General features: G+C 37.0%; 1 protein-coding gene across 1 annotated transcript in view; it reads left to right on the top strand.

Annotated features, from left to right (window-relative positions):
* The window catches only part of ank3b (ankyrin 3b), a 106,438-nt gene that overhangs the window by 17,194 nt on the left and 66,554 nt on the right, over positions 1 to 22,690 (top strand). The window contains exons 2-5 of the mRNA XM_016283247.1: positions 14,360 to 14,461; positions 17,656 to 17,754; positions 18,183 to 18,281; positions 22,376 to 22,561. Of these exons, the coding sequence (XP_016138733.1) occupies positions 14,360 to 14,461; positions 17,656 to 17,754; positions 18,183 to 18,281; positions 22,376 to 22,561 (486 nt within the window). The remainder of the gene's footprint in view (positions 1 to 14,359; positions 14,462 to 17,655; positions 17,755 to 18,182; positions 18,282 to 22,375; positions 22,562 to 22,690) is intronic.

Raw genomic sequence — 22,690 nt, 5'->3', positions numbered from 1 at the left:
CTCGACCCCGCCGCCTCAGCTCACTCTTGCCCGGCTTCAGCTCACACTAAGCCGGGGCTTTCGCTCACGCTAGGCCGCTGTGTTTTTCGTTGCCACTGATGATTCAAACGCGAGTTTTGGGCAGTAGAGTAGGCATCAACACTATGTGAGGGGCGTAACATTTCTGTCTCACGCTTGAGGTATTCGGCCAATCACAACGCATTGGATAGCTGGCCAATCACAGCACACCTCGCTTTTTCAGACCGATGAGCTTTGTAAAAATCGACGTGTTTCAAAAAGGCGGGGCATAGAGGAGAAACAATAATGTACAGTATGTGGAAAATAATGTGTTTTTTTAACTTTAAACTGCATAAACAAATTTCATTACACCAAATACACAAAATAATGTTCTTTTTAGCAGCATCATATGACCCCTTTTTAACATATTGACTGGCTGTTTATTAGTACTTATAAAGCACATATTCTGCATGACCATATACTACATCCCTAATACTACCTAATATAAGCGGGATAATGTACATCCAGCCGGTTGTTATCTCAGAATAAACCCTTTCAGGCTGATACAAGACACCTCCGCTTTGCGTCGGGGTCCTGATCACCCTGTCGGGGTTTATTCTGAGATAACAACCGGCTGGATGTACATTATCCCTTACGTATTAGGTAGTATTAGGGATGTAGTATATGGTCATGCAGAATATGTGCTTTATAAGTACTAATAAACAGCCAGTCAATATGTTAAAAAGGGGTCATATGATGCTGCTAAAAAGAACATTATTTTGTGTATTTGGTGTAATGAAATTTGTTTATGCAGTTTAAAGTTAAAAAAACACATTATTTTCCACATACTGTACATTATTGTTTCTCCTCTATGCCCCGCCTTTTTGAAACACGTCGATTTTTACAAAGCTCATCGGTCTGAAAAAGCGAGGTGTGCTGTGATTGGCCAGCTATCCAATGCGTTGTGATTGGCCGAATACCTCAAGCGTGAGACAGAAATGTTACGCCCCTCACATAGTGTTGATGCCTACTCTACTGCCCAAAACTCGCGTTTGAATCATCAGTGGCAACGAAAAACACAGCGGCCTAGCGTGAGAGGAAGCCACGGCTTAGTGTGCGCTGAGGCCGGGATAGAGTGAGCTGAGGCGGGCTGGACTCCGCATTGTCCACGGTGAAAGTTGATTTATTCCCTCAGATTTTTTCTCCCAACTTGTGGTGTTTCTAACACTTCTTGTGTTTCCAGTCAGAAATGATCAGCTATATTTGGTGATAATATACCTTGACTAAATATTTACAAGCAATTTTTTAACCCTCTACTGCATGGTGTAGCCATATGGCAACATACTCTGTTCATTTCCTTGCCACTGTCTCTTTAAGAGAACATTCTCATTTTTTTTGTTGGAAAGAGAAGACCTTAGTTTAGCCAATGATGTGCTTTGATTAAGTCACATTTACAGATGAGCGCACATGTGCATATACAGCTCCTGATCGGGGCGAAGTTCACGGGATTTTGTTAATGATAAGAGCACACATTTTAACATATTTTATTATTTCACACTCAGTATTTTAACTTAAGCGCTGCAAGCCATGCATACAGCGTGGCTTTGAACATGAACATGACAGGTTTTCTGGTACACAAAACAAGTACTTTAAAGGAATTCCTTAGCTTATTACCGTTACTGTGGCAGCCAACAACAGCACAGCTTAACCCTCCGCACATATTTATATTTAGTTATATTGAAAAAGTTTCAGTTCAGTCTATCTTTTTTACCCCGTTTTAACATGGATTTCTATGGAGACCGGCCGTAGATGTTGGGCACGGATAGCAGCGGTGGCACATAATATCCGCATTCTGATTGGTCAGATCGCCTGTCAATCAAGCTCTTTGCAAACGGTCAATTATTGTGTAAACATGTTTATTTTCATCAGACTGAACAAAAAAGACACAGTTCTCCTGTGATGCGTGCATGTTTAAAGACAAACGAATTCAACTAGTGAACGGGTAAAATTGCTTTAAGAAAGTGTATTTTCTAAAATAAAAATGAAATATTCTGTTTAAGAATCAACCAATTCCTTTACTGGAGCTAGTGCTAAAAACACACAGCATGCACAAATGAATTTAGTGGGCAGTTCATTCTTCTTTAATTCCCTCTAAGATCGAGTTTGAATTCCTGCTCATTTTTATTTGTGTCCTAAGGGTCACTGGGAACAAACTTCTTGAGTGTTGGTGTTTGAAGTGGTGGGACTGAAGGGGACAGAGTGTACTTACTGAGGCAGACAACTGATTGTCCAGATTGATAAATGGTGTGATCTGGTCTGGCGGATCACATCTTCTCATACTGTGTTTGTGTGAAGGCGAATTTCATTTCAGGGCTCATGTCCCCTCTGCAGTGAGGGCTGGGTTGCTATGGCAACACTGCACTACTGAGGAGACGTATAGATCCTCAACTTGCGTCCCACTGTATTTAAACACATGTTTTTTGAGGTCAGTGTTCAGTAAACACAAACATGAGCATCTGTCTATAACCATGAGTGGACCATCGATTTGATACTGGTCTCTGGTTTGTGGGCTATCTACCAATCAGGACAAGTCTCTTTTTATCGCTCATTTTGCTTTTCTGATTGTTTAAATGTCATGTGTTCATTTTTGTGAAAATACTTTCTCCTATCAAGCTTACTCCTATTAAGCTTGTAGAGACAAGTATACATATATACATACATGGTAGAGCATATAATGTATATGGTAGTGCATTGCGTTAGCAGCACAAAAAGTTGTGGGTTCGATTCCCAGGGAACACACATACTGGTAAAAATGTATAGCCTGAATGCACTGTAAGTTGCTTTGGATAAAAGCGTCTGCTAAATGCATAAATTATTATTAAAATTATAAATTAATATTCTGTTAACCTTTACAGTTTGTGGTATTTAGCCTAATATCATCACCTTCATGGGTAAATAAAGTACAAAGATGTACCTTTTGACTTTTGTACCTTAGGTACCTGCTCCAGTGACAGCTTTGTACCTTTTTTTCTAAAAAATATTGAACAGACATGCAGTTTAATTCACAGCATACACTTTAACATTCAAAGAAATGGAAAATGAAAATATAACACTTAAAGTGTCCACAAAAAATATTTGGACACTTTGAAAATCCACAGTTAAAAATGTGTAAATGTGTGTGTATTATATAACAAAATATCAAAGCATGTAACATTTATTTTAAAGAAATATAACACAAACAAATGGAAGTAAAATAATGACTAAAGTATTTGAAATAAAAAGCATGTTGAATTGTGGAGGCGAATTTGTGAAGCGAAATAAAATGGACCGACAATTACCTGTTGAATATTATAGGTCGAATTTTTAAACAGACCGAATGTTTTGGAAGTGAAATCTGAAAGGTGAATATGGATTATTGCATTTTTTATAATGAAAATGTATGTGAAATGTTTTGAATTGAAATATTCACAGTTTAAACATACAACCATGTTGCATTTCAGCCCATAAAAACGCAAGCTCTAAAAATACAATGCATTAAAATGCAAACAGGGTATTTTTTTCAATTAGTGCAATTCAACAAGCTTTTTATTTCAAATACTTTAGTCATTATTTTACTTCCATTCAAACACATTTCAAAGAAAAAAAAATCACACTAAAGTTTGTTTTGCTCCAAAATATAAAGCAATAAATATATTGTTCAAGGTGAACACAAATGTCTGGGTCACTTTCTGGTTGTCAAACTTGTGGAACATGTTAGTTAGTTAGTTACTTTTAATATAATAAACTACACTGCTGGTTGTTCTGCTGCAAAACCTGTGTGAATTTGAGTGGAACAGACTTCATACATTCATGAAAACTGACCTGGTTAAAAACTATTGAAAAAGTGTAAAGTTAGATAAGAACATTTCTAGTGTGATTTATTTGCAAATGCCGCATGGTTTGATATTTTGTATCTAATGCTTTGAAATTCACAGCTGTATCCGAATACATTTTTAGGACCTTGTGTCAGTATGACTCAGCAACAATATTTTACCATAAAACTGCTTTTTAAACTATCCCAACACACGGATCCATAGCATTACACTGAACAGCAAAAGCTTTTCTGATAACATGGCAGCAACAGTTGCCAAGATAAGATTGGTCAGTAACGTTATAAAGCGGGGCTTTGCAAAGGATCAATTCAGTTTGGTGACATTACCAGTGCGCAAATAACACATTTCAAATTTTGGCACCCATTTAAGTTACATTGTTTTCAAAGATGTTTCTTTTTTGACAGTATGATGTAATATCTAGTCTCAAACTGCGAATAGATGAGGCTAGTTCAAATTTCCACAGTGAATTACTGTCGGTGGCATTGATTTAATTAATGGGATGGGCGACTGAAAGGGCACGAGGGTAGGAATGTGTGTGTGTGTGTGTGGCAAGGGGGGTTGGCTGGTGCTGGTGGTGTAATGTTGCTGATGCGGGCAGAGACTGCTGCAACCTCCCAGAGCACTGCGAGCAAGAGAGAGAGAGATAAAAGACAGGGCCAAACTAGTCCAGTCTAGTCCGGAGGTGCTGATTGGCAGAGCCAGGATCAGGGCAACACCGCAAGCGCTCATAATACCTGGGGAAATGCCCCAAATCCCCCTTAAGCTGGGCTGCTGTACTCCAGCATGGCTGACTGGCTCCTAACAGTAGCGGCAGGTTGAGTTGTGCTGAATCTGGCCGCCTGTGCCGGGGTATTTGTGCAGTGGAGGGGACAGGAGGGGGGTGCGTAAAAAGAGCTGATAAGCAGAATGACAATAAGACTCGCGCAGGACAGATTCCAGTCGGGGAGGCCTGCCACACGGAGGGGCCCGCTGCTATTTCGGTCCACCAGATCATGATTACACTCAGCCAGGAGAGAGACCACTAGTGCCTACAAATATGGTAAGTTCCGTCCCATCCGAGATAGTATGCAGAGCCGGTTGGAGCAGAGGGTGACAGCTGGGAATGGCTAATAGTGCTAACATCCCGCATCCGTATTGATGATAAAGTGGATTTGTGCGGCACGTAGGGTACAGTAATGCTTCTTGACTGCATCCGGGAGTGTCCAAACATCCTTTTTACATAAACGTAGTCTCTCAATGATAACAAGGACATGTGTTTTCAGCTTTAATGCACCTCCGGAGTGGCTGATTCCAAACTCTAGCTCATTGATTTTATCGTTCAGGACTGCCGGGCGAACGTTGCAATGGAGGACGGGATAGATGTAAAATCAGTAAGTTCCACTTTGAAATACTGTAAAAAGGCTGAAGCTGGTGGGTTCGATCTTGTTTGGGGTAGGTGAGTGAGATGGGAGGTTTGGCTGAGTGTTGATGGTGTGGTGTTTACCGAGCATGGTTGATGTGTTGTGGTGCATTGCTCGAAAGGGCTCCGGTTTCATCTGACAGTGCAACAGGAAGGAGGTGGGATACATTTCGATTGCAAGCTTTTAATTTAGATTGATGTAAATCTGAACTTGTGAGCTCTACTGCTGGGGTCATTCAGTGCAGAGGCTGAATTTTGCATGTGGTCCAGTTTGTTGGAGTGTGGATCGGATTGTGTGTCAGGTTTTGTTCAACTGTCATGGCATGTAGTAGACTGACTAACCTGGTTCTCTTTGGTTGTGGTTGACCTATACGGGCGTTTAAATGGTGGATGCAGATTTATATATACATAAAACATTGTTTTTTGGATCAAAACCGAAATATATGATCATATGTTGTTATATTATATAAATTCCAATAATTTATATCATTTATATTCCAAGAAGCAACAGGTTGTCTAACCTAGTGCAAAATTTTATGCAAATTTCTCATGTTACGTTTCTGTAAAATATAATACTTTCACAAAACTGTGCTTCAGTATTTCTTAATATTAAAAAACAACTACAACAAAAAACTTTTAATCAGTCATGTGGTGCAACCAACCTGCAGACACAAACATAAAGTAGGAAAAGACATCATAAAGAGACTGTCATGGTCAATAAGTCTTAAAATATCAAATCATTTGATCTTTTTATGACAAGACAAGGCTAGTCGAGGTTGTAAAATGTCATGTGGTGCAACTCCCCAGAATACAATGATAATTATAAATGAATTATGCAAGAAAAAAAGCTTTTTACCTTAAAGTGCCCCTATTATGGATTTTTGCAAATGACCTTTCATGCAGTGTGTAACACAGCTCTAAGTGAATGAAAACATCCTGCAAAGTTTTAAATCTGAAAGTGCATCGTGTATAAAGTTATAGTCTCTCAAAAGAAAGAGTCGACTCTGAATCACTGAAACGAGTCGTTTTGACGTCAACATGAAACATTAGCATATTGCCCGCCCACTTGTTGCGCGCAGACCCGGGAAAACTTGGTCTGAATGAAAATGCAAATTCATTCTTTGCCACAAGGTGTCGCTTTTGGAGCGGTAAAAATAGCGGTTTCCTCGGTAACGGTTGTACACAAAGCAGCTCACAAATGCTGCTTTATCAGGCATTACAGGCATGATGACATGGAAATAAAATCGACCAATCACTGCCGATTAGCATCACGCAAAGGAGGGGTTTGGAAAAATGAATCATTGAGCGAATCATTTGGGAGTTGTTGAGCAAGTAAGGTCAATGAAAGTGTTTTTTGACCTTGCATGCATGTCAACTTGTTATTGGGGACTCCCAAAACTAAAATATGAACCTTTCATAACCCATAATAGGGGCACTTTAAAAAGTGAATTTGAGCTCACTGAAAATAATGTGTACACTCACATAAAATATGTTATTACTTTTTACTTGATGGTTACGCCACATGACATCTTAGAGTCATTACATGTACTTTGTTTTTCACCATATGAAATCAACAGGAATACAAAAAGTTCATTTTTAAACACTTTATTTTTTCATTTTAAACGGTTACTTGATGGTTACACCACATGACAACTTAAGAGTCATTAGCCTACATAAACTTTGCTTTTAACCTTATGAATTCAATGGGAATACAACATTTTTTATTTCATTTTTAAACAAAACTTTTTCTTTAACATGGCATCTTTTGTATGTCATTCACCCTAATGCCAGTAATCTCAAAATAACCAAACATTAGTCTGTCACTACTCTGTGGCACTCATGTGTTTTCACAGTTGTCAATTGTTTTTCTGTTTTGTTGTTCTGCAGTTGTCAGGGTGAACTAACTTTGTAGGCTGCTCTCCCACAGTTTGGCCTGTATGAGGATTTCCTCAAAGCTTTTACAGTAAGGATTTGCCCAAGATCATGTAACATGGAATCACGTCTTACAGTAGAGCATCTGCGTATAATAATGTTCTCAACAGCTGCTTAATGCCTCAAACATTGTCTGAGAGGAATACTGGCTTTAGTATATAGTCGCCTACTTGCTCACCCAGTCACTGGTTCAACTGGCAAAAGGCACAGTATTGTGGCTTTTGTAAACATTGTGGCATGTTTATTAATACAGTATACCAGATTCATCAGTACACTTTATTAAAAAAATGTGTTTTCAGTATCAATGGATTTGAAAGAGACACAGCCATTAGGAAACATCGAGATACTCTTGAGGGAAAAACTGACCTTCATGCTTCATGTCCCGGTCAAATTGTGGGATCAAAAGTGTTGTAAAATGCATTCTTGTGCTGGCAAAGCTGAATTTTCAGCAGCCATTATGCTTCAGGCTTTTAAGAATAAATCCCTTTTAAAAAAAAAGATGGTCTGATTCTGTTTAGGCAGTGGGATGTGGTCAAATAGTGGGATCAAAAGTGTTGTAAAATGCATTCTTGTGCTGGCAAAGCTGAATTTTCAGCAGCCATTATGCTTCAGGCTTTTAAGAATAAATCCCTTTTTAAAAAAAAAGATGGTCTGATTCTGTTTAGGCAGTGGGATGTGAACACCTACACCTTTATTTTCATTATCCATGCTTGATGAGATTTGAATGTGCTAATGCTTTATCATCAGAAAGCATGACACAGGACACCGTTTCATTCTGCAGTCCTGCTCTATCTGCATTCCACACTGAAAAGAGTCAGGAATGAGAACAGATACATCACACACTCAGCTCTCTTCATGCATGTGCTGCTATCCGAGCACGCTGCGATAGTGTGTGTGTGTGTGTGCAGTGTCAATTGACAGATTTTCTCTATGGCTTAAAACTCTGCACTCATTCGCCTCTCTGCAGACAACTCCCATTATAAAGACAAACAACGACGTGTGTGTAAAGCAATCAGTGTATGTGCTCATCCGACTCTTTTGTTGCTGCAAAGGGAACATTCCTGACTGGATAACTGCATAATCTCCAGTAATTTTGTTACATGTTTTGCTTGTCATATGGATTAAGTGGGCAGCTGCATACAGATCATGGCTTGTACTTGTCTTATATACTGATTTACATGAAACCAGACTAATCATGTTTCAAAGAACAAGATGTTCTCAAAGAGCTGCAACATCAACGTTTATATAATCTCAGTACATTTAGCATGAATGTATTTAGCATAAGTTCTCAAGGTTTCATCGCTTAACATGTGTGGACTTGCATTAATAATTATAGACTTTTACATTTTCTGAAGCAATGCGAGTTCTTGCTAGTGCATGCTGCAGGGGATTCTTGTTGCACAGAGGTCCAAATCAAAAGATCACTATTTTTTTTTTCTATAAATGTGTTTAACATTTTTGAATTACATAATTTTAATAACTTAAACTTAATTTTAATATTTTAAGGCATAAAGTAAAAATGTCATTGTGGTGAGCTGATATAAAATAATATTTTTGTTATATTATTAATAATTATTAACAATTTAAGCATTAATAGTATATTTTATTTATAATATAAATATTATATTGTATATATATTTATTAAATACTTTATATTTTATTAATTACTTATTATATAATGATTAACTGTTAAAGATTAAATTATGAAAAATGTATTATTAATAATAATTATATTATTAATCTTTCATTTTTATAAGATCAATATTACATTATCACAACATAGACTTTTATTACAGATTTAGTAATACATTTTCACAGTTTTAAATGTCCTTAAAGTGGACATCAGATTTCTAAAATTATTATATTATTTATAATGATCAATAATGTAATCATTGACAAATTAATATATTATTAATAATGATATTATAATTGAATTACAGTAGGATCAGTATCAGACGGTACATTGCCATAACATACTTTTTTGTTGCAGATTTAGTAATACACAGTTTTAAATTCCTTTAAAGTTGACATGAAATGCAAATTCACCTAATTTATTTTCGAAATGCATGTTATTGATATTATTGTGAATGATTTGCAATTATGCATATGTTTCATTTTAACTTTTTGTTTACCTTTTAATTCATAATCAAAATTGGTCTTCTCTCAAAAGTAATAGTGCTGCTTGACCAGCCAGTTAAAATACCAAACAACAACAACATCAAAAAACGAATAATTGTGCAGGAGCATCATAACACTGGCAAATTAGCATTAGAGATCTGTGTATGAGCCTTTCTAACTGGCTGTAACTGGCCTCATTGTGGGAGTGCGTTAGCATGTGTGTTCCTGTAATGCTCGTGCTTGGCTTCTGCTAGTGCTGGCTGATGATCAGCCCTAATAAAGCCCATATCCAGTCATTGCTGGGCTGCGGGACGGGACATTGCCTCACTCTGATGATCTGAGCTGTCTGTCAACCACAGCGGCAGGACAGAGCTTGCTTCATTGTGTTTCGGCCTCTCAAGTTCATTTAACCTTTTGGTCCTTTAGAAATGAAGGTGGCTTCTTTGTAGTGATGCATCCATTGAATTCCATGTTCTGTCTAAGAAAAATCTTGTTTTCTAAATCTATACATGAGCCTGTGATAGCCATTCCTTGCCAGGGTGTTGAACTAATCATTTTGTATTGAGTTTTACTTATACTCCACAGAATGCTGCATGACACCCACAGCTAAATCAATGAGCCGTGGCCGAGCTGGTGTCGGATAAAACAGTTATGTCTCCAGTAGCTAGAGCTGGGCAATATAGCTTCGATTTTTTTATGACTTTTGACAATAATTTTATAGCATTTATTACCTTCATACCTGAATATACGACCATGAATAAAAACAATGAACATCAGTATTTATTTGTTGAATTTGCAGTATTTCATTGTTTAACTAAAGAATTAAAACTAAAATTGAAAGTCAGTTTATAAAAATAGACATATTGACTTAAAATTACAAAAAACACAACCAAATTGCTAAATCTTTGGCTAAAATAAAAATAATGAGAAAAATGTAAAATGCAAAAAAAAAAAAAAGAATGTTATTGTGAAGTGTTACCAACATTTTAATGCACAAAAATGGCACACGCAACATTCCTGAGTGGTGATGCAAATGAAGCACTGAGTCAATTATTAAGTGAATAATTAAAATGGACAGATATGACAACTGTAATTTCAGTTCAATTTAATGGCTAAATAAAAGAAAAAACTCATTAAAATTATTGCAATGTTTATGATGCCGCCTCATTTTATATGGCCTGCGAAGTTATAGCAAATATATTAAAGGGGTCATATGATGCTTTTTTAAAGATCATTATTTTGTGTATTTGGTGTAACAGAATATGTTGACATGCTTTAATGTTCAAAAAATACATTCTTTTTCAAATACTGTACATTATTGTAGGTCCTCTATGCCCCGCCTCTCTCAAACGCTTCGTTTTCTACAAAGTCCCTCCTTCCGACAAGCGCAGTCTTCTCTGATTGGCCAGCTGACCCAGTGCATTGTGATTGGCCGAACTATGACCCCTTTAATTATTCCACTTATATTGAAGATAAAAGAAAATGACTTCATGCAGGTTTTATTGAGGCCTTTCCAGAACACACTGTGTGGTTCCTAGTAATACAGAGAGAGAGAGAGAGAGAGAGAGAGAGAGGGAGAGAGAGAGGGAGGCAGACAGAGAGAGATGTTCAAAGGAAACTCCCACACACTGCAGAGGTTGAGCCCACATTACACAGACAGAGGATGACATTTCTACATGCTAGAGTATCTAGACAGAAGCCAGGGACTGATATTACTAGAAGAAGTGAAAGACTGAAAGTGAATGAAATGATTACTGATTAACCCGTATGAAATATTTACAACCTTATTTATAGTTTGTTTGGGTGCATTTCAAAGATTTACACAATCATTTATATAAAGGTGAAGTGTATAGTTTCTACACCAATAGCATCGCCAAACGAAATTGTAAAAAAGAATGACTGTTTCAAACAAATTTATTGAACTAACAGTGGTTAAACTAACATTTAGCCACGCCCCAAATATCACACCATTGGTTAAAAAAAGTGAAAAAAGTGAAGTGACATGTGGCCAAGTATGGTGACCCATACTAGGAATTAGTGCTCTGCATTTAACCCATCCTAAGTGCACACACACAGCAGTGAACACACACCCGGAGCAGTGGGCAGCCATTTATGCTGCGGCGCTCGGGGAGCAGTTGGGGGTTCGGTGCCTTGCTCAAGGGCACCTCAGTCATGGTATTGAAGGTGGAAGAGAGCACTGTACATTCACTCCCCCCACCTACAATCCCTGCCGGACCGGAGACTCGAGCTCGCAACCTTTGGGTTATGAGTCCGAGTCTCTAACCATTAGGCCACGACTTCCCCTAAAAAAAAAGCCAGTGCTATTGTGTTGCTATGATGTTCAAACAAACAAGCAACAGTTTGATAGTCTTTTTAATTGATGATTCCATCAAAAAAGAGTCAGAGTCTATCAACACCTCTAAAGCTTATGCAGTTGAATACCTCTTCATATGTTATTCTTTTTTGATGTATATGCTGCCGAATGTTTGGTGATCATGTTACCTTACTTGTGAGTAAACAACTTCTATCCACTTCCTCTGGTTTATGCAGATCTTCTTTTTCACTTGTTTTTGGATTTGGAAGTGCTATACTATTTCAGAAAATTCGTAACAGTGCCCCCTACCATATGACATTGAAAACACAGATTACCAGAATAACTTGTCCGTGGTGGAGAAGCGTTGTGTAATAATGGACGGAAAGTATCATCGGTGGCAGGGAAAGAGTTAAAGAGGAACAAAATTTGTGGGCATTAAAAAATTTGTGACCAAAAAAAAATACTATGATAAAAATATTATGAATACTGCAAATTCAGACATACTACAAGCATACTATTTATCTCAAGTGTACTATATGCTTTATAATGTGCTTATTTTTTGATTATATTTTACCAAACTGTATGGAAACTGTTTGAAGTATTTAAGTAGGAAGAGTATAAAAGAATCAATATACATTTTTTTGAAAATTGCTCCCCAGTTTTAGTTACGTAAATCAAAGATGTTAAAGTGTGTCATGACTGGTGTGGGATAGGAGAGTGTGTGGATGGATTGTGATGCAGACAGCATGTGTTCATGTGAGTGTCGGGGTGTGCCAGGACTACAGCACTGCAGCAACAGCAGACACACCCTCTGTCTCTCTCTCTCTCTCTCTCTCTCTCTCTTTCTCCCTCTGTCAGTGTGTGAATATCTGGACTCTGAACTGTTGGCCCAGACCACTCCTTATTCTCAGATCTGCAGTTATTACATGCTCATTAATGTCATGTATCAGAGCTGCTCTTAGCCCTGGTGTTGAATTATTGGACTAGAGTATTTACGTGTCCTGTTTTTGTTGTACCTCATTCATATCTTTAGAATACAAATGCTTTAGCGTTTCATGCATTGAGACCTGTTAATATAGAAATGCACAGACAGATGTAACAGTAAAGCATGAGAAGTATGTCTGGCATTAAACTAGGATGAACAGCTGTTATTAACATCTATTTCATGACAGCTGACACACAGTGATGAAATTAGCATGTGGCTAGAAGCTTCCATTTTCCTTCATTGCACTTTTATAATATAAAGTTGGACTTTAGCGGAAGGCATGGATGAATTTATTTATTATTATTATTTATTATTATTATTATCATAATATAGGCTACCATACACATGACAAAACATAAAATCCTTTCATGTTTTTATTAGAATCATACAAAAACTGTCAAGAAATGTCTGGTCCTGTATCATCCAAAAATGAAAGTTTTTGGATGATACTGCTATGATACTGCTATTAAATCTCAGATCATTACTGCTCTGTGAAAAAAAAAATAATAATTTATATATATATATATATATATATATATATGAAGAGTTTATTTGCAAAAACAGATAACTCCGTTTATTAAAATTTTCAAAAATAATTTTTTTATTATGTTATCATGTTTTTATTGTCTTTTATTGTGTTAGTTAGCTGTATTTTTTTGTTCTTTTTTAACTTAATCAAAATAACCCAACTGCAGTTTGATCGAGATTAATTGGAATGCACAATGAAAAAACATCATTTTTGAAAATTGTTAAAAATGGAGTTATCTGTTTTTGCAAATGAACTCTTCACATATATATGCATAGTTGAGAAAAAAAAAACACATTTTACACATTTCACAATTTAGTATTACATGTATAGATAATGTAAAATACTGGTAAAGCAAACCTTTAAAGAAACACTAGAAACATGCATTTTAGTACCCACTTTAGTTTCGTATAGAGCATGAATGAAATATATAAGCATAAAACAAACAAATTATAGTTACATTCATCATAAACAACATTTCTTATAAACCCCAGGCCTAAACAAATATATTTTAAGTGAAGCTGAAATTATCGTGGTGTGAGAAAACCACTTTTGCAAATGGAAAAAATGATGAGGAGGATGGAAAAGAGCAGCACACTCATGTAATACTAGTAATGATAGGATGCTTAGTCAGGTGTGTGACGTCTTTACTCTGACAGGATGAAAGCATCCATTACTGCTCCTCATGCTGATCCTGTGTGAATGCCTCTGGAATCCCACTCTTAGAGCTGTAACATTTTCTCAGGCCCTGTTTTACATAACAACAGCCAGTTTTCCACAGAATTACTGTTTATTTGTGTTTCGGTTATTACAAATGTCAGCTAGCCCATTATCAGACACAGGAGCGGCAGCGGGATTCTTGGCAATGACCTGCTGCACGATCAGCTGTTCGTATACAGATCTCAGCTGCACTTCACTTCTCAAAGCACTTCTCAGAGCAAAATAGTTTGATTTTTTTGGTGTTTGTCTATGTCTGCATGTCGCTATGTGGTTGCCATGTCCAGCAATAATATGCTTTATCTCTTTCTTTTATCTTTTAGGTTTTTGCTTAGATGCAGATCATGCTATAGATTGAATTTTGTTAACTCTTCTTTTTCAAAGGACTTCCTTCTCTCGCTTGATAAGTGAAAGCATCAGCTCATGGTGTTATTGGTTCCTATTGATCAGTCACGGGTTGTGAAGAGGAAGATCTGATTGTTATTTCTCTCTCTTTCAGACTGACAGTAATGCCAGTTACCTCAGAGCGGCCCGAGCTGGAAACCTTGAGAAGGCCCTCGATTATATAAAGTCTGGTGTGGACATCAACATCTGCAACCAGGTCATACATCTTTGTTTTTGTAAAATGAACATTTTATTTGCACTATATACTACTATTCTAAAGGCTGGGGTCAATAAGATGTTTTTTTTAAGAAATTAATATTTTTTTTATTCAGCAAGGGTGCATTAAAACTGATCAAAATAACCAGTAAAGATATTTATAATGTTACAAAAGATTTCAATTTCAAATAAATGCTCTTCTTTTTAACTTTGTTCATAGAACAATTTCTATCATTGTTCATCGAACAACTTTGTTCACTTTTTAAAGATGTTCATCACATCTGTTAAGCAGCGCACCGGTTTTCAACATTGATGTTTATTGAGCAGCAAATTAACATTTAAGGCTATGTTCACACGTTGCGTCTTTTTTGAATCTGCCAGCATCTGTTTTACATTATAATCCTATGGAGTAAACCATGTTTCCAAAAATGTCCTGAGCGATTTTTAAAACGCCACCGCCGGCGTCTTTTTCTGCAGCTCAGAGTGTCTTTTCAAGTTGAAAAAAGTTCAACTTTAAAAAAAACAAAAAAAAAGACGCCCTACGTCAAGCACCTTTTTGACAGCTGACCAATGACAAGCAGGTGGCAAGTCGTTTCCATAACAACAAAAACAACAAGAAAAATGGAAAAGATAGCCCGTAGATAGATCATACTAGTTACGGAGCACAAGGAGTTGTATGATATGAGCACAAAACTCTGTCTAGTCTAAAATATGACGCAAACCGTGCATCATCCAACCGGAGCTCCTGGACTAAATTGTTGTAAGCACTATATGCACCAATCCCTGAGCACCCACGGAAATGGTCGAGCACCCACGGAAAAACACGAGATAATCTCTGTTAATTTTAACCAATAAGAAATGGATTGCAGCTTTTACAACTTTATTCCCGCATTTATAGGTAATCTGAGGCAGTTTTTGGCGTTATTTTAATGGAAAATGTCGAGAGTGCATTATTGCCATACGAGAGGGCGCCAGCACGATTCTCGCCCTCAAACTTTGTCCTGTGTACACGACACACGAATAAGTGCTTTTTGTAAACAGGTATTTATTACATTTTTAGTTAATTATTTTTAGTAATATTTAGTGAAGCGCTACCCTTATAGAAAGAATGTGTGTATTATTTGGTTGGTAACTGCATGCATTTCACTTCGCAAGATACATTTTGTGTAGTGAATTCATCAAACGCAGCATCGAACGGAGTATAGCCTAGGCTACTCTAGAAAAGAACTAACACCCAGTATAATTAATTACTGAGTAATGAGAATGTTTAAATATGTTAAGCATTTGTTGCGTATGTGTATAATAACTTAGCCTGGTTATCATTTACTCATGGAAACAGTGAAAATGAATAAAATGCTCATTTTTTGCACCCACCGGCAGAAACATAAATTGGCGTCTATGGTAAGCACTAGTGCTGTGTTCGATACATCGATATGACGATGTATCATCACAGAGATTTGACGATACGAGTATCGATACAGCTGGCCCTGTATCGATATTGTGGCTTGTGCGCTACAGTGGACTGCGCTTAATTTGAATACAAGAACACCGTTTTAAAGGGAGTAGAAAAGTGCAAGGTTTCTAAAAAATAATGAATAGAGCATAATATATAGGCTACAACGAGGTTTAATCTGGCTGCAGAGGAACACAACCGGGTTGCCTGATATAAAGAAACGTAATACCCGAAACAGAGCTTACCACTTTCGCGATATGGAAATATCTGGTAAGTGTGCTATTTATCTTTGTCAACCTGGCAACCATGTGCACGTGCTCTCTCTCCACTGTGTTTAAATGCACTTGCTTTCTGAAAACACCGGTTAGCTTGCAGTTTAGCGATCTCCACTATTATCAGAAAAGTGTCATTTATCAAGTGTTCATTTATGAGAGAGAGAGAGAGAGAGAGAGAGGATGTATGTATGAATTACCACCGTTTTGCCGCGTTTCTTTATTAACAGTGAAGCTGTAGCTTTAATTGCTTTAGAAACGATGATGTTTCCAGCTCCTTGTTGAGAAAGATAATGTAGCTCTTCAGCGATTAAGCAATTTTATTGATAAAATTGTGGGGAAACGCTGTCTAAACCGGTCTAAACGCGAAAAAGAATGTCTTAGATTTGTGCAGTGATAACCTACTGGCAATGTTAAGATGATTTTAATATATTAGTATGAGTACATTACAATATACATTTATTAGAACGAGTACATTACTATTTATGGGCTTAAAAACAAGATGCAAACAATCAGAATATTGTACCTGGTGGGGAGTGCCCAATGTAAACATGAAACATAAGTCATTACCTATAGGCTATTGTACTTTGGTACAGTTATGGAGGCCCTTCATAATGTAGAGGTCAACTGCCTGCTCTGCCAATAGTTAGCAACGGCCCTATGGTATGCAGTGTTTAATAAACAGCTGTTTTACGAAATTCTTCTGAGGTGAAATTCAGTGTAGTCCCGTATCGTGATACATATCGTACCGTGGCCTCTGTATCGTGATACGTATCGCGACTTTGCTGGTGATATATCGTGATTTTGCTGGTTTCCTTCCCCGTATAATGTCGCACACCCACAAACGTTGTTGTGAACTGACATTACCCTCCCCGTTAACTTAAAAAGCCAACGCAAGAGCCAACTTTGTACTCTTTCTCGACATTTTTGCAGCACACAGTACTAGGCTACTGTTGCAGCTGTTGTTATAGCAACAAAAGACTCCCTCGGCTGCTATTTGTAACCAAAATGCTGCCAGCTTTTTATTTTACTAAAAAAGTGCTCTTGTCAACTTTTTCTTGTCAAAAACGATGCCAAGTGTGAACACGCCCTTAGAATTAATTCTGAAGAATCATGTGATGCTGATAACTGGAGTAATGATGCTGAAAATGCAGCTTTGCGTCACAGGAATAAATTACATTTTTGAATATATTAAAATAGAAAACAGTTATTTAAATGGTAATAATATTTACAAAGCCACTGTTTTTACTGTATTTTTGATCAAATAAATGCAGCCTTGTTGAGCATATGAGAGACTTCTTTCAAAAACATATCCACGGCCCTTGAGACTTTCTAATTCTGATTTAGACTGTTAAATAATATTTTCTGTCTCTTATATGCCTACATATTATATATGTTTATAATCCCAAATAATATAAATAGGCAGCTAATACATTTATTTTCATGATTCATCTGTTTCTCTGGATGCAGAATGGGTTGAACGCTCTTCATCTAGCATCTAAGGAAGGCCATGTGGAGGTTGTGGCAGAGCTTATTAAACTTGGTGCCACTGTGGACGCCGCAACAAAGGTAAGCCTCCCCTCATCAGTTCAGATATTATAACACACCACTATAAATGCACTATTTGCACTAGTATAGATGACTGAGCATATGAATTAAAGATGACAAGTGTGTTACTCAGCTGTGCATGGCTTCATAGACATGATTTTGCTGCATCAGCGAGTCTTCAAAGTCACTGTTGCCTGATGTTCAGGTTGACTTTGAGCCTCTACCAAGAGCTGGATCTACTATTTCATGCTGAGGATCTTCAAGAGGAGGATTTCTGTAGAGGTTTTAGAAACTCTGAAGAAAAGGGGATTCTTCAAAGTGATATTTATGTACTAGAGCAGTGACAGAAATAGCGAGGAAGCATTTCAAAATACAGCTGGTCTATGAAAAAACATTGGGTCACTGTATACATTGAGTCAAACTGTTCTCTTGTGTTCTCCTGATTCCAGAAAGGCAACACTGCTCTGCACATAGCATCACTCGCTGGACAGGTGGATGTTGTCAAGGAACTTGTGAATAACGGAGCAAATATCAACACCCAGTCTCAGGTATAGTCAGCGCTTGAAAAAGCATGAGTGACTTTTACTGTAAAACACTTCCATTCTTATGGTGCATTCAATTCATGTGAGTAAGATAGTATTTACGCACTTTATGCATTTACAATTTGAACACACATGAATGCCAACAAAGTCATAATTATGGCTGGGAAACTTTTCTTATTTGGGGTCATGTCAATGAGAAAATATGGTGAATGCAATAGATAAACCGTTGAAATTAATGAAATTATAAGTAAAAAGTAGCATGTACAAAATACAGTAGCAATGTATAATTTACAGCACCTTCATAAATTAAATATAAAACAAAACAAACTGATGCACTTTTTTATTCAACGTGTAGAAGTACAATAAAAAATCTATGAATAAAAAAATACAAATTAAATAACAAAAAATTGAAGAAAGGGTACATCGTCATCTTCGGCTGGCTATATGACTTGAATGCAAATGATGTTGTAAATACGAAGTTTCAATTTTCCTATTTCTGTTATAAATACTTTCCAACTCGCTAATACGAATTTCAAATTTTTCAGTTTCCATCATAAACACTTTCCAGCTCATAAATATGAATATCCCAGGAGGACTTAAACACACTATTAATATAAAAATGCACTCTGCACAAGTCAAAAATGTATGCCATGGAACCTAGCATTTGTGAAGCTAGTTTGATACTGTACAGTAGTTGCCTAGCTAAAAGTTTCTCATAATTTAAAGTAATTTATTGTAGCTACACTAAAAATAGTTAGCTACAAACCAGTGTTAATTTTGGAAGCAAATTTTGATTTAGTTTTAGTCATAGTCTTTTGACTAAAATGCCATTTAGTTTTAGTCATATTTTAGTAATCTGAATTGTTTTTAGTTTTAGTCTAGTTTTAGTCGACTAAATCTTCAGTAAATTCAGTCGGCTAAAATCTAAAGGGTTTAGTTACAGTGCATTTATTAAGCATTTCTCTAAAATTTCCAAGCTCATTATATAGGTTTGATATTAAGGTTTTTTCATGATAGACACCGATTTAACTGCGGTGACACACAACATGCCTTAATGTTCAAATTAAATAAAACCACTTCTCATAAAGAACAAGAACATGGTCTTCTTTTTAATGAAATACCAATGGTTATATAGGCTAATAATGCATTCTTTATAGCAACATGTTTACCATATTCTTCATTCTTTCAAGCAGACATATTTATTTCTATAAATAAATGTAGATTAATATTTAGGGCTACTAAAGTTTTTCAGTCAAGAGCAGTGCATGATTTTCTGTCTTTCTTTTGTTGGCTGCTATCCCTTTAAAACCGAATGCAAAGCTGCAATGGATGCAATGTACTGATACACGTTCTCTCTGCTGTTTACCTTCACTTAAGACGTAATCAACTGTGTTCACATGAATACTCGTAAAAACTGACAATTCAACATCATTTTGTGTGTAATTCTCCATTCATGCGACGCAAAAGAGTACTTGTGTGCTGTGAGATGCACTTTCTATGTGTGTTTGCTTCAGTGTCTGCGCTCTGAAAACCGGACCGAACTGAGTTCTCTCTTGCGTCGTCAGATTTATTCATATGTCTGCTCTTCTCTTACTCCCACATATTGACATTTTTTAACGTTTTATGCGACGTGCAGCAAGTGTATATTAGCTTATGTCCTGCCAGTTCATATGTACACATCTAACCTCTGAACCACGCAGCAGATTCGTTCTGAATGAATCTCTTCCCAAATCGTCCCTCCCTAACATTTTCGTCTCGTTTTTATTCGTTGACGAAAATGTCAATAGATTTACATCATAGTTTTTGTCATTCAAAAAGAAGTTTTAGTTCGTTATAGTCTCGTTGTCGACAATGAAAAAAATGCCGTTGACGAAGATTATGACAAAAATTATTCGTCAACGAAATTAACACTGCTACAAACTGTAGGTAGCTACAAATTGCAAACTCATCAGCAGATTTTTGTCTGGGCCTTCTAATTACAGTAGTAGCTAATCTTAGCTAACTTATGGTTAACTTATGGTTAGCTACATAATTAACATAAAACATTTGAAAATAAAACTAACTACACTGAAGCTTTAAAATGAGGCAACATCTTTTAAATCTTTTAAAATGGTAACTTTTTCAGATTATATAATTTATTACAAAACTATGAGGAGTTTTGAATGATTGAATTAAGTCACAGTATTAAAACTCAACAATAAAAAGTTGAAAAAATAGTCGAAAAATGTCACACCACAGAAAAATGTAGTCAGTGCTACTTTTTTGTTAGTTTTACTTTATAGCCTACTGCTAATTAACTTGGATGTGTTATTGTACAGGTAGCTACTTATACAGTTACACGATACACACAACTAACTTCTTCAGCAAGATTCTCTTCAAAAGATTCTGTTGCTCTGTCATGACAGTGGTTGATCAGAAAGAGAAAACCAACCATAAAAATCAGTTTATGATAATATCCATTGCTTTGGCCCCAGAGAATGTGAGTTGCTCCAGCGTTGCATTGCAAGTTCTGATATTTAAGTTCTCAGTTTGTCCTCAAACAGCTCTAAAATAATTTTGAAGTGGCTGCATTAAATATAACCTATGTATGTCTCCATTTTGAGGAGAACCTGTTGGGATTTTGGAGCTGGTATGGTGGATAGTTGTAGTAGTGCATGCGTTTTTGCCTTGTCACCGAAACAATCCTCAGGGAGTCCAAAATTAAACACACGTGTGCAGGAGACTAGAGACAGACGATGTTTTATCTCCAGAACTTATCACAAGTGCAGCCTGGTTCTGCTTTCTCACACTCCAGTGCTTAAAATAAAGACACTCGCTTGCTAAATGAGGAGGCTGATTGCAAATTGTTATATGTTTGAAAAAAAGGTTGCTACAGGGGTTTGCTGGAACAGTATATTTTTACAAGGTTATTCTTTTTGCACCGTAGTATAAAAAAATTATGTACACTATGTGTACCCCACATTTGCCAATGTTAGCTAGCTAGCTACTTTTATAGCTGACTCATTTCATCTGTGGTACTGTATGTTAGTGCTAAAACCCAGAGCCAGATTAAATTTATGTTTGCATAACAGAAAGCTCTACAGATTAACAGAGCGATTTTTGTTACACTCCCAACCACTCATGAGAGTAGTACACATTTTTAACTTACATTTTCACAGAATTCTGTGAATTTTCCATTGTGAGAAATGTCAGCAGCAGAGCTGATCCTCTCTATACGCAAAATACGCAAGCTGTGTAGGGCCCCCGAAACACCAGGGGGCCCGAACAACTGGTGGATTCGACGAAGGAGCGGCCGGCGGGACCACATGTGACGACCCCGGGCTAGACTCCGCTTCGCCCACATTGAAAGCCGATCCGGCGATCCACAGCGTGAAGTTGATGTATTTCCTCAGCGACCAGCAAGGATCAGCTCTAGGCATGATGAAGCGGATATCATCCTCTTTTGGAAGGCCAAACAAAGTAGTTTCGCTTTCACAATGAAACACACAGCGCCTTCACGACATGGCGGCAGCGGCAGCGGCAACAATACTACAGTGAGAATAAAAGTTACGCCTTCTTTCTTTGCGTGAACATTTGGGCGGCGTTATGCAAATCTTCCCACATTGTGACGTAGACATGTGGGGGCGTTTTAGAACTAGCCATTTTAGGTAGGTGTGGTTGACTCTTAACTTTTATAAAGAATATCTCTTTGGATTTGAGACTTTAGTCTTTGCAACTTTACAGATCTTCTTTATGCACCAAGAGCTTGTAACACTCCAAAGAAAAATTTAAATCACATCATATGACCCCTTTAAACCGTAAAAAGATTACATGCATTACAGCATTTTGATGTCAAGCCGTTCTCTGAGAATTATCATAGATTTTTGCTCTTATTAAACATTCTGTCATTAACTGGAAGTGTGCTGACACAGTCATATATTAATATATTTTGTGTTTTTCTCAAGATATGATTGATATTTTATATTCTTGTATAAAGATTATTTTTATTTAGAAAATTTGAATGTTGCTACCACAGATGGAGAGCCCAGAGTTCTGTAGTTTACCTTTAAGATTTACATCTCTTTGGACTACTCAAGGATTCTTGCGTTGTGTGCTTGTAGGATGGTTTTACTCCACTGGCCGTAGCTCTCCAGCAGGGTCATGATCAGGTGGTGTCTCTGCTCCTGGAGAACGACACCAAGGGGAAGGTGCGGCTACCTGCTCTGCACATCGCCGCCCGTAAGGACGACACCAAAGCAGCGGCGCTGCTCCTGCAGAACGACCACAATGCAGATGTCGAATCGAAGGTACCTCCATCAATATACAGTCAAGGCTTTCCATCAGTTTACATCTAGAACTTGATGGTGCTTTCCATTCAAACACATCGGATGATTATTGTCTTTTGGAATTAACACAATATACATCTAAACAGACAT

This window comes from Sinocyclocheilus grahami, unplaced genomic scaffold (genome assembly GCF_001515645.1).
Source record: "Sinocyclocheilus grahami isolate Dianchi unplaced genomic scaffold, SAMN03320097.WGS_v1.1 scaffold172.1, whole genome shotgun sequence".
Classification (NCBI taxonomy): domain Eukaryota; kingdom Metazoa; phylum Chordata; class Actinopteri; order Cypriniformes; family Cyprinidae; genus Sinocyclocheilus; species Sinocyclocheilus grahami.
Note: the sequence above shows the minus strand (reverse complement) of the source record. Positions and strands in the feature narration are given on the sequence as shown.